Consider the following 14,347-nt stretch of genomic DNA (forward strand, 5'->3'; position numbering starts at 1 on the left):
AAAATATAAAATTTTGTATTTTCACTGTAATTAATCTTTATCATAAAACCATATACTCTTATATCTAATAGTAAAATATAAGAATAACATATTAAATTACAATTTCTTATCGAAGTTAATAAATTAAACTCACATTTAAGTTTAATGATTTAGAGATAAGTCGTGTAAATGGATAACTGTAATATAACACTGTATATAAATATAATCAGAACAATATAAGAGAGTTTGATTATTACATCTAAATATGATGAAATAGGATTTATCTACTCAGAGAATTGAATGACAAAATCTAAATAAAATGATGAAGAAATGGTTGCAGGTCATGGATTACTATTTGTTGGTATCATTTTTCTTAAAAGAAATTACATCCTATATCACATGATTACATCCATATCTCTCTCTTTTTTCCTTTTTTTTTTTTATGATTGAGGAATAACTTTTGAATATTATTTGAGCTAATTACAACACTTTTTTATGTTTATCCAAATTATCCTTGATCACTTATGTAAATTTATCTTGACTATTGTTCTATTTTAATTATTGTGAAGGATAATTAAGAAGTGGACTGAATCATTAAATATCTGACAAGAGAATTAAATTTTAAAATATTAGTAAACTTTATCCTTTGATAACAAACTAAGTTAATAAAAACGGTAAAATTTTATAAAAAGTATTCATCACAAAAGTATAAGATGGACTTTATTAGATATACATCTGTCTAGAAAAAAAAAACTTGAGCTAAAATATGTTGATTGGGTAGAAAATTTAAAAAGAAGTTGAAATTGCAAAGTTTTGTTTTTGTTTTTTTTTGTAAAGTTTTGTAAGTAATTGGACTATTTAAAATTAAAATTAATGGTCAATATTTTGACTGATGTCAAACAACTTTTTCTAGTTTATATTACATGATATTATTTTTGGTTGATGTTAATCAATGTTTTAATTTTTCAATCAATATCAATTACATTTATTTTCTCAACAATGTAGGTTAGAATTATTTCTTGATCAATGTTAGTTAAGACTTTTCTAAAAAATGTTGATATTTTTAGATCATTAATAATCATTTACTATTTTAATGTTTTTTAATTTATTGTTAACTATAATATTTTATTCAAATAAAAATATTTAATAAATTTAAATTGTCTTGTAAAAAACATTAAAAGATAAAATAATTTAAAATAATATTCAAAATTAACTTATTTAAGTATTTTAGACATTACGAAATTACATATTTATAACATTATTAAGTAGTTCAAACACAATGCTTATATGATATCATGAACTTGAATGATCACATTAATATTTTTATATTCTGTTTGACTTTAAGGATTTATTATTATTTTTCATAAAACAGGAAAAATAAATAAATTTTGATTAGATTATTTTATTTATCCTCTTACACTTTACATGAGTAATTTATTTGCAAAGTGTTTTCTCCATTTATTAAATCTCTCTATTTAGGAAAATTAATAGAAGTGATTCTAACAAATGGAGAGTACTTTTAAAAGAATAAAACGGAGTAAAAGACAAAAGACTCTTGATGATGCTAATTTTCACACATTCAGAATGATATTTTGATAATTAAAGTTCGATAAAGGTGATATTTTTTTAAGTAATTTTGAAATATAAAAAATTAAGAAAATAAAAAAATCACTTAGAAAATATCACTTAAAAAAATTATCAAAATTTAATTTTTAAAAAACCATTTTTCTTTCTTACATACAAAACTATACAAAATCAAACAAAAACATATATAAATCTTTAAAATGGAGAGATTATAAGTAAGAAAATATGCGGAACTAATTATTGAAAAGATTTATCACTTCAATTTGAAAATCCAAATATAAAAAATAAAGAGAGAAATTCAATTTAAGAGAAAATACAACCTTATCAATCTAGTGTTATAAAATTAAGACTCATTAGTAATAAAAACATATATTAGTTATGTTATGGGGAATTCAAAAGATATCTTAGTTGCAAGGGGTTATAAAAGAGTAATAAATTTAACACTTGATTTTTAGAACTTCCCTGTAGAAACATGGTATAAGATTTAAGACCATGAATCGCAATAATAAAATGATATTTTTTATTTTGAAAACATTTCATAATGTTACATAATGAAAGTCACAAAAAATAAATTAATTTTATAAAGTTACTCTTTATAATAAGATGACGTAACTATGGTCAAGCTTAAACTAAAAACAAAACCAATCTTAAATTATAAATGACTCCTTACTGATTCTTATGAGTCATAATTTTATGTACTCGCTTATTACGAGTTATTAAAATTATTCATTATATTATATTTAATTCTATAATTCGATATTTGAATAATTATATTAGTAATGTTGATTACTTTTTAGTGAGAAGAATTTATTTTTCTTTTGTTTGTTCTTTAACTTTGTATATTGTGATTTTTCTTTCAACTTGATACCCTCTCTTCTCACTTTAAAAAATTGGCTTGAATGGTGTGATTTAAGATCAAAGAATGCACTATTCAAAACGATAAGATTTTTAAAAATGCATGTAAATGGGTAAGATTAAAATTTATTAATAATCTCGCATTAATTCACATATTATTTAGTATTTACGCTTCTCCTTTGATTTCAAAATGTAAATATATTAATATACACATATATGAATAATATTTTAAAATAATTAATTTTATTAAATATTATATTTAATATATAGAAATGTTGGTGAAAAGTTATAATTTAATAAATGTATATTTAATTAATATTATGTATAATTAATATAATGATTAATATTATTTTTTAAAAATTATTTATGTATGTACTAAACTGTTGTCATAGCTATTACATATTTAAGTCTCGTACACATAAAAATTACTATTATTATAATAAAATTTAATGTTATTATTATAGTATTTATTGATATTTATTGTTCTGTTTTTACTTTAAAATCTTTTATTGAGATATGTGTATCACTAATTTTAGTATATACATATATGCATCGGGTTTTAAAATAATTAATTTTAATTTAATGACATACTTTATTTAGAGAAATGATTAGAAGTTACGCAATTAATAAAATCATTAATGTATTTGTAACATTTTCCTATATTTAATAAACAAAAAGTAATTTATCTACACTTATATATAAATCTATAATTATATATGAAAAGAAGATTTTTCTTTTTTAGTGTCTATTTTTTTCTTTCCACTTTTACCTCTTAAGTTATCGTTTTATTTAAATTTAATTATTTTTTTAAATTTAACCTTTTTTTTAATTTAACTATTTTTCAAAATTAAATAAATAAAACTTATCTACTAAATAAATAAAAATTATCCATAATTAAATATAAAAATTATTTTTATTTATTTTTATTTTTATAATTATAATTTATTATTTTTTGTTATAAAAGAAATGAACACATGCACGTCGTCCATGTATTTTCATTAGTACTATTAAATAAAATTAGAAAAATAATAATATTAAGTACCAAAATAATACTTATATGAAAACAATCATTAACGTAAAATATATATTTTTTATTAAATATAGTTAAGTACGCTAAATTTATTAGATTCGGTTGTTATTATAAAATTTTGGTTTCATTGCAATGCTATAAGTACATAAAAGAGTATTGACGACAATTATATTTATTCATTGTACTTTAGTTTAATAAATGAAACATCATATCCATATCCATAAGAGGTAGAAAGATAAATTTTTAGCTTTGGATATGAATCAAACCATGAACTTCCGTACTAATCTTCGATTTTGATAATTGAAGCATAAAACAATAAATAACAATAGAATATAAAAAAATGTGACTTCAATTATTATCAAGATCGAAGTCCAATGTCCCTTTATATTTTGGTTTTGATTATAATCAAAGTTTAATGTAGCCAATTTTTTTAAAATATTTTTTATTTATTTTAATTTACGTATTGAAAAAAAAAAGTTAGACAAAACCAACACATTATATATATCACACTCAAAATCAGTCAGAATCTAAATAAAACAATATATTATCCTTATAATAAGTAATTGTATATTTTGCACAATACACAATAATTTCAATTAGTATATAAGAAGATTTACTTTTTTAAATGTATCGGTACATATCAATTTTTAACAACATATCTTAAATTTCACGAAATTTCGTCAACATCTCGCATTGGTCTTCAAGTTACATGAAATAAAATTGATTATCAACCACCGAAGATCAATACAAAACACAATTGGAAAATATAAATGAATTTTAAGATATGTATACTAAAATATATATGCAATAATAAACTACTAAAAAGTGATTAATTTTATCAATGCAATTATTAGTACTACCTTTTATTATATTAATTTTTAAAAAAGTTAGAGACATTACATAATTTTCGTATTGAATCTTAAATATGAAATTAAGGTTAACTCAATGTGACAACAATCTCAAATAAACAAAAATAAAACAATATATTTAAGCATATAATTAACTACATACATAACATACAAAAAATAAATAACATACTAGAAAATTATAGGCTCATATTAAAAAAAGAAAAAATGAAGATAATAATAGGAACTTGGGAGCATGAAGCATGAGCAACGATGGAGGAAGAGGCAACAATACTCGCGTTTTGGAGATCTACATAATATCACCACAATGAAACAATACCTGAACACAAATGGCATAAAATAGGCATACTTTACCAACAATGAACCAAGCAAGACATGAACATCACAAAAACACACAAAAAATATCTCAAAGAGGATCACTTTCCATGGCAGAGAGTGAAGGTCCTTTAGAATTCTTGGAAGATGACAACATAGACGACAAATAATGGAGGTCCTCTAAAACTCTTGTGGAAGATGATGAAGGATAGTGACAATGACATCAACCATATGACGACACAAGGATGGTGGTGTTTAGTGGCAGAGGCAAGGCATTAAGTGGCAGAGGGTGGTAATGAAGGGTGCACACTCATTTGCAAAGGAGGAAGGAAGAAGAAAACTACATAAATAAAATGGACATATATATTTTTTTCAAAATTTAATCATAAAATAACCTTTAGGCCTCAATTATTTGAAAAACTGAAGCCTAAAAGCTAATATGTTTTGGTTTTACAAATAACCAAAGCCTAAAATTGTGCATTCAATGGCAATTTTGAAAAAATTGCCAACTTATAAGTCTTAGTTTTTTATAAACTAAAGCGTATAGTATGAATAGGATTTGATTATTTGAAGAACAGAGGCCTATTTAGAGATAAAATAATTAAAAAAAAAGTGACAATTTTGAAATTTTTTTGCCAATTTATAGGTCTCGATTCTTTAGAAATCAAAGCATATAGGTTGTATAGGCTTCGATTTTCTATAAACTTAAGTCTTTACCTATATGCTGAGATAAAGTAGTTAAAAGAGAACGAAAATTTTGAAAATTTATGAGCTAATGGGCTCTAATTCTTTAGTAATCGAAGCATATAGACGAATAAGTTTTGATTTTCTAAAGAACCAAAATCTATAAATTCACAGTAATCGAAAATTTTTCACCCTATTTTTTTCTGCTTTGTTTTCTTTAAAATCAAAGCATACAATTTCAAAAGTTAAAATGACATTAGTGTGCATTTAGACCTAATTTTTAAATATATATTTTATTAAAACTAGACAAATAATTTTTTATTAATAATTTTTGTTCATGATTTTATAGTTTTGGTGAAAACGCATGACAATTCAAAAGAATTCGACAAAATAGGTATCATATCACTCCCAATTAGTATTTACTTATAACTTTAAAAGTTTATACTCACATTAGTTCTACTACTAGTGAAAACATGTTCACTACATGTATTCATATTTTTTCACGATAACAAAAAATAATAAGATTATTATCATTATTATTGTAAATTTGTTATAAATAGTTTTTATTTATTTTGTAAGTAATTTTATAATCAAATAAATGATTAAGTTTAAAAAAACAGTCACATAAGAAAACGGTTAAGTTATCTATTATATTTTGGTATTGTCTAATATTTTTTTTATTTTACCTAGCTTAAACTTTATTGATTTATGAATGGTGCACTAGAATAATGTATGGCATATTTCTAATTTGTTTTTAAAGAAAAAAATGACCATTACATAATAAAAATTTGAAGTCTTTTGACTCACATAGTACAAAGCCTTATTTTTGTTTTCTTTTTTCACAAAGTAAAGACATGTTTGCGTTGGAGTGGTACCTTAAAAGGGAGAGGAGAGGTAAGTAAGTGCCCCACAAAATGATTGACACATAATGCAATGCAAGGCTTTCCTAAGCCCATTCGATGTCCTATTACCACAGCCCACTCACTCCCACACACAACTGTGGAACACAAAAGCGTGTCCTTTGCATAAATCCAAACATGTTAATTACCAATTTACTTGCCATTTCCCAATTCATCATCATCATCCATCGTTGACCATTTGAGATTTGACCCTCCAAGTGCTTGCGAGAAGGAAAGGAAGAAACCAAAACAAACAACCTATCCACTACGCTTCCCTTTGAGAACCAACGAACATACTCATAATATTTATACCATCCATTCGTCCATAACAACAACAAAAGCAATGAAGCAGTGACGCTTCCTCTTCTTATGCCCTCTCTCTCCCACCCCTCTCATTTCTCACCCCTTCATCTCTCCATTTTCTTCTATTCTTCTTCTTCTTCTTATTATTACTGTTACACACATCACAGTTGGGCAATTTCCCTGAAGAAGAAGGAGAAAACCCTAAAAGTTTTGCTGGCTTTGGATCCATCAAGGGGCGCCCCCGGATCTTCAATCCTCTGAATCATTCCGAAATTCTAAGCCTTTTCATTTTTGGCGAAGTGGGTCGTTGTAAGATACGTCGTTTCTGATCTGGGTTTGATTCAATTGGGGGTTTCTAGGGTTGTGATTGAAATGGTCTATTTCCACAGCTCAATCTCTCTCTGCAACTCCTCTCTTGGCCAACCCATGGCGAATTCCCTCGATTTCGGCTCGAAATCGAGGCACCGGAAAACCCCAAACTCCCCTCAGGCTACGCCCTGCCGACGATCCCGGTCGGCGGTGGTGGACGTTGTGATTTTCGTGGCGGTTATCGCGGCTTTTGGGTTCTTGCTGTTCCCCTACGCTCAAATTGTGGCGAGTGAGAGTGTCAAAATTGGTGTTGTGATCGTGGATTTGGTCAAAGAGGAGGTTTCTGTTGCCCCGTGGGTTTACATGTTCATTGGTGTTAGTGTTACGTTTGCTGCATTGACCACTTGGGTTCTTGTGGCTTGCACCACAAGGAAGTGTGGGAACCCTGATTGCAAGGGTCTGAGGAAGGCTGCAGAGTTTGACATTCAATTGGAGACTGAGGATTGTGTGAAGAATTCACCTTCATTGACTAAGGATAGTGGGGTTAAGAAGGGGTTGTTTAAGCTTCCTTGTGATCACCACCGCGAACTTGAGGCCGAGCTCAAGAAGATGGCACCTCCCAATGGAAGGGCTGTCCTTGTCCTCAGAGGAAGGTGTGGCTGTTCTGTTGGTAGGTTGGAGGTTCCGGGACCGAAGAAGAATCGAAAGAGCAAGAAGTAGATACAGAAAAGGGAAAACAAAAAGTCTAATAGGAAGGAGAGGATAATTGGATACAGTATGTTAGTCCTAAATGGGCAGAGGAGTTGGTTATAGTTATCTGATCATATTCTATTTAGAATTAGGTTGTCTTTTGAATAAGCCCCTCTACCTTGGCAATAAGTTGTAAGGAACTATGGATCATACACAGTTTGGTTATTTATACCTGAGAATATAAGAATCCTTTGATTTTAATTGAATTACTTCATTGTTCTTCTAAATTTCGTGCTTCTGTTTTTTTATTATTGTTTCTCATGGTTTCAGTTTTTCAGTTTTTTGTGAAAAGTGGATGTGCATGATCATGATTTCAATACTTTTTTACAGGTTATGATGGAATAAGTGGTTGTTCTGGTCTTATGAATGCAGTTGAACTGAACCTTGTTGAGGTCCAATTTTAGAGTTGTTGTTTTGAAGCTTAACTGTTTCACTGAAATTTAATATTCTCTGATGCTTGATTTTTCAGTACGTTTATCCGTAGGCATTGGTTTTCTGTTTGAATCGCTATTCTGTGAATCGGGAACGATAAAGATTCAACTTTGAAGATTATTTTCATTCCCTTTGTTGGTGTCTCATTTTTTAAGTTTGTTGTATAATGTCTAATACCTTGTGCTTGTTAAATGGGCTTTTATTTATCCTGGTGCATCTAGGGGCCTGTACTCAGCTTCACATTATACTTGTTATCTCATATCAGAAGGACGGTTAGTTATATACAGCAAAAGCAATTTTGTACCCTGAAATGTGACCTTCAGCCTCTCTCTTTTTATCCCTCTAGGTGACCCTCACTTTGAAATGTACTTCAATTATTTAAGTTCAACCGTGTTTTAAGTCCCTGTTATTCGTTGAATTTAGTGTTAGTTTTTGTACATTAAAAATCAATTTGTTTGGTCCTTACATTTCTGGATATTGGTTGAACTAGTCTCTCACCCTAACTCCATTAGTCTTGATTTCATCACATGTCACCTGCATGCGAGGGTCAAATTCATCCCTTTTAATGAGCTTACCTTATTATGAGAGGGGAACGAAAGGGGGATAGTTCATTTGATCTGGTTCTCTAATGTTGGTTCTGAATCTGACCAATTTCTTCTATTGAAATTGCATTCTTAAAGAAATAAGTATTGCCCCAAGAGGAATTTCATTGCTAAGACTAAGTTGGACGAAAACTCGAGGAACTGACCCTTCAGTTTTATTTCTCTAATATGTTGGCACAGCCTTTCTAGTTATTGTTGGTACTTGCTTAGATTGAATTGGCTTCAAATACTTTCACTTTTTGGGGGTTATTTTAACACTCAAAAGGTTAGCGGCAAAGCAAATATCATGTTCTGATGATCAAATTCATCTATCTGATTTGTGTATGCTGATGTGTTCAAATGTACCTAGATAGCATTACACTGACTATTTTATTCTTAATAACCCCAAATTCATGTTATTACACAAGTGGTTTTCTTTGGTAGTTGATAGATAATTGGAGGGATATTATGTTCAAATGTCTCTAGCATTATACTGACTTGTTTTGTTTGCAATATCCCCAAATTCATGTTATTGCATAAGTGATTCTCTTTTGTCTTTGATGGATAACTTGTGGGGATACTGATTTATAAATCTATGATGGTATAACACTGATTTGCAGAGCTTGTGTGTTTGTTTCTAGTTGTTAATTATAATTCAGTGAACCAAAAATTAGTTAATACATTGTTCTTTAATTGTTACTGCCATTTTTTGGAGAGGTGCTACATAAACAAAGCATGTTTTGACGTGAGATTTCAAGGTGAGACCATGACAGTAACCTTGTACTTTGTTCCCTTCAAAGACACACTAAAAAAGGGTCGTAAATTGTAATGAAGGGTTTATGTTAAAAAAAAGTTAAATTAAACCAAAAGGGTATAATTTTGAATCCATCATTTGTGGGTGAAAACCAATCATAAGTACTTAAAAAAATGTAGCTAATATTAATTTAATTGGTTTTTGAATGTCAAATATAAATAGGGAGAAAATTATTAAGGAAACATGACTTGTACGAAGAACCTACTCCTGAAGAAATTTGTTTGACATGAATCTAACTTGATGAAAAAAAAAAAACTGAATCTAAATGAATGAAGAAAAGATAGTTAGTCAAAGTTTTTTTTAATGAAACACCTTATAAAAACTAATCATAAATATTGAGATCACGTAATAGAAAAAAAAAAAGTTAAATATGACATGTTGGTTAGTTGAGGCTAAATTTGGTTAGTTGAGGTCAATATTATAAAAGAAAGGGTATTTTTATTTATTTTTAATTTAAACTGATCAATGTGTCCGCGATTGCCTGAAAATTGATTGAAAATATATTCATTAAATTAATAACTAATAGTTATCACAAGTTTTAAACAATCAAGTATTAAATAAAAAAATCTTAATGCACCTAGTCAATAAATTCACTGTCAGAAGTCACATAACATGCATTTTTTTTTTTATGTTTATTGGTTTGTTTAGGATTAACTCGGTGAAGACTAAATATTTTTGTTGTTGTGTTTTTTTAACTGGATAACATCTCTAAACCCATAAAAACTTAAAATAAACTCAACAATAGCTAGTAGTGTTGTGTCATGAGATATAAAGAAATGTTAATTACGAATTGGATTTTAAAATGACTAAGCTATTAGGAAATGGAATATTTCTACCTCCACGTAATGTAATTACATTCATCTCTTAATTTGGAAAACTTTCATCGAATTTTCTTCAAATTTACTAGAATAATTTTAATATAATTTACTAGTCAGAAAAAAAAAACAATTCTCCTTATTTATAACTCTATTTCCTGTGGTTAATCCAGGTTAAAAACCAAGTTATTATTATTGGGAAACAGGTGTGCGTATAAAGTGTTTAATTACTCAATCCTATTTTTTTTATAATATAATATTTTTCTTTATCATGTTTATATTATTTTATATAATAATTCTTTTTTATAAAGTTTTTTATTATAATTTAAGATTTGTTATCATAACATAGATGAGAAATAAGTTGATTTAAGATTTGTTACGACATTACTTTTAAAAAACAAAATTTTATCATCATGATATATCAACTTGTTGAAGTTTGACATTTATATCATATTCTAGTATCGATTCAAATAATTATAAAGAGCAAAAGAAAATATTATATTGTTTTTCTAATGATTCTTGAAACATTATATAGTATCTTGATATACCTCATCCTCAAGCAACGCATAATAAATAAACTAATGAATAACACAAAAGGAAATGAAGGAAAGATAAAAAAAGTATTAAGCTTTCAAGATTTATCTTCAACATGATGGTTTAATAAAATAAATGAATCAGGTTTTGTTGGGTTGGACTGTAACAATCAATTGCGGAATTTGGATAAAAATTTTAGGGTGTCAAATTAAATTTATTTATATATAAATTATTCTTATTAATTAAATAAATGAATTTTTCATTTTCACTACTTAAATTATTTGTTCACATCGATTCACATATGTACTTTTCAATTTTTAATATTTTTGCTTTCTATTCCAATTTAAGACTATTCAACTAATTTATTATGAGTAACAAAATTTGTAACGCAACCTAGATACATTCATAAATTTTACAAATTTAAACTGAAAATACAAAATCCTTAAATTTCTTAATTTATAATTATACTAATATGAGGAAAACTATAATCAGGGTTCATGCCAATTTTATAAAAGAATTCCTAAAATCTTGATTATATGGTTCATACTAATTTGGGGAAAACTTAAGTTGGAAAAAACATCGTAATAGGAATAAGAGAATCATAAGTTTAAGATACATAAATCATAATAGAATATTAATATCGATTTATGAGATATATTATAATAATACATTCCTTGATCTATCTGTTCATTAATCTCTTCCCCGATTATTTTTTTATCTTTTTTTTTTACTTTCACACTTTCTTGATAATTTACTGAAAAAAAAACCTCATGTATAGAAGCAAAATCCTATTTTTTTTTTATTAACGAACATCCATCAAATTGATTTTTATTTTATTTTTTAAACAACAAAAATACATAAATAAATAATATATATAAATAAAATGATAAAAAAATTTCAAAACTTAATATATATATCTATACATAATATAACTTTAAAATATATAAATTACATATAAAAAATAAAATTAAAGATTTTTGGGGAGCCATGGCTCCCCTCGGTTACATGCATGTTCCGCCAATGGTAAGAATGTTCCATTGGAGAACCCAATAAATATATAAATGGTTATTTTCTTAAAAAGTTAAAATCTATAAAAATAGGTTCTTTTAATAAACATAACACCTTTCTATTCATCTTCCTTAACAATTTCATTCTTCTCTCTGTTGTGCTATGCTCCTCTTAGAATCTAACCATTCCCCATCTTTTGAAGATTGTAGCAGTGAAAGCAAGATTTTTGTAACAAATCGTACAATCTGCTCTTAGTAATCTATTCGTGTAGGTAAGCACAATTTTCCCCTTTTGTTAGGAGTCAATCATCATTTTCAATGCATGAAAAATTTCTGGGTTTGCATATAGTTTTTTTGTGTTCTAGATGAATCCTTATCCCTTGGTTGTCATGAGATCGCAATCTAATTTTAGTAGATCACAATCTAATTTTAGTAGGGTTTTGTGGTATATAGGCAAACTTAAGTAGTGTGGGGGGTATCCAAGGAGAATGTTGGTAAACTCTCTTTGGAGTAAGGGAAGCTAATTTAATTGAAATTTTAAGGTTTTATTGTTGAATTAAAAAAGAAAGAAAGAATGGTATGAATGTTGTCTTTATATGCTTGCTGAAATTTGGAATAATCCTTATAAGAAGGGTGATTTGATCTGATTGTGAACTTATAAAGTGTGATGAGAAACTAGATGAATTGTTGTTTATACTGTTTTTTTTTTAATGGAGTGGGTATGAACGTGATTACAAAGAAATTGATTTACGAGAAAAGTTGATACTTGAGTGTGTTTGATAATGTATTAGTATGAAATATCATAATTATGTAAGGAAGAGTTAGCCTATAAGACGAGAAAAGAATGTGTGTGACTCTGATGTTATTGTGGTAAAACAATTGTTTGGATTTGATGTTTTTGGTGTGGTACAATAACTTCTCCTTATAAGCCTTAATTAGTGAACACTTTAGTTTAAAAGTGATTAAAAACCTGTGAATTTGGAATATTGTTGCATAAACTATGAATATGTTTGACCCGATGTTTGTATTATAATAATGTAATATTGAATGTGACATTGTATTTTCATTTTTGAGATTTGTGGTATGTTTATATGATTGTTATAGAGTGTGAATTATTGGTGCCTTATATTGTTACTAAATAGTTTCCTTGTATGCTACTTAAGATAATTATGATTGTCTGAATTTATCTTTACTAGTGTATGTGTATATGTAAAGTTGTAGTATATATGGTAGTCAAATTAGTATTTCCAAGGGAAAATACTAATTTTGGTTAAGTCCAAGTGTATTGAAAGGGGATTCTGTGAGTAAGACTATCCTGACTCAAAGAGTGAGACTATCCTGACTCAACTAGTATCTCACTCACAGAGTTAGATGTCTAGGTGGTGTGAGTCGAAGGAGACTTCACATGGTGGACAATATGATATGAAAGAGGATCATACTTAGGGAACTAGTGGAGTTATCCTGTCATGGCTTGGTTTGGGGACATTAGTCTTGAGTGTTGGAATATCAATGGAGGATTGGGTAGAAAATATGACAGGTGCAAAGTCTCACGAGTCTATTCAATACACCATCTTCCCGAAGTAGAGTCTAGATTTATCTGATTGCTTGAGTTGTTTGAGATTGATAGTTGTTTAAGCCATTATATTGAGATACGTGGGCTGATACTTGGTATTTGATTCGATGTATGTGAAGTATATATATTTTTGGGTTGGTTCATATAATGAAATGATATTGTTAAATGAGTTGTTTGGTTGAAGCAATTGATTTAAATGGAAAAATGAGAAATACCAAGTTAAGTAGCGATTTCCATCAAAGATTTGTTTTTGATAATCTTTATTATAAATTATTTTTTCTTTTACGAATTTTATTCTATTTCAAAGTTTGAGATGAATAATTTCTATAATAAGATATAATCTCTTTCTATTTGAGTTTATTCTTTTGAAAAACTTTTCTTATGCGATGATTATACATATTTTATATATATGGAAGCAGAGATAAAAGTTGATGGAGATAATAACTTTGGAGTTGGGACAAAATACTGAAAAATTAGTATAAGATTATTTTAAATAAGGGATTTATCCTGTTTAAAATACTTATGACTTTATTAAAAAAAAAAAGTCCTATCTATTTATGAACTATAGTGTAAATCTGACTAATTTTGATTAGTAACATTATTAATCATTTTTATAATAAGTACTTGTACATTGATATCTGCTTATAAAGAAAAAGATGTTACATTCTCCACTTCTTCAACTTCGTCAATCTGGATTTCAAACCAACTACACTAACTAATCCAACATGGTTTTCAGATTAAATTTATAACATTTAAAAAGAATTGAGGGCAAAATGCGCACAAGAAAAGTCAAGGACCAAAATTGGCTAAAACTGATATAGTTTGGACAAAGATATCAATTTATCAATTTAGTTATAAATTTAAGGAAGATTTTAGAATGGTGGTAAATCATTATATTTATTCACACATGTATTTTTCAAATTAATAATGATTTTATTGTTGACTACACAATCAAATAATATTTAGATCAAAATTATTGTCAAAATAGTGTCAAAATTATTGTCAAAATAATAGATA

The 14,347-nt window shown here is 27.3% G+C and overlaps 1 protein-coding gene across 1 annotated transcript; it reads left to right on the top strand.

Moving 5' to 3' along the window:
* Nucleotides 1-6,401: 6,401 nt before the first annotated feature.
* On the top strand, nt 6,402-7,780 carry LOC114183232 (uncharacterized). The gene has a single exon (XM_028070167.2). The coding sequence runs from the start codon at nt 6,888-6,890 to the stop codon at nt 7,542-7,544; it is 657 nt and encodes a 218-aa protein (XP_027925968.1). The 5' UTR covers nt 6,402-6,887; the 3' UTR covers nt 7,545-7,780.
* Nucleotides 7,781-14,347: the final 6,567 nt, after the last annotated feature.

Source organism: Vigna unguiculata, chromosome 5, assembly GCF_037176805.1.
Source record: "Vigna unguiculata cultivar grain cowpea cultivar isolate G323 ecotype 2 chromosome 5, ASM3717680v1, whole genome shotgun sequence".
Lineage (NCBI taxonomy): Eukaryota > Viridiplantae > Streptophyta > Magnoliopsida > Fabales > Fabaceae > Vigna > Vigna unguiculata.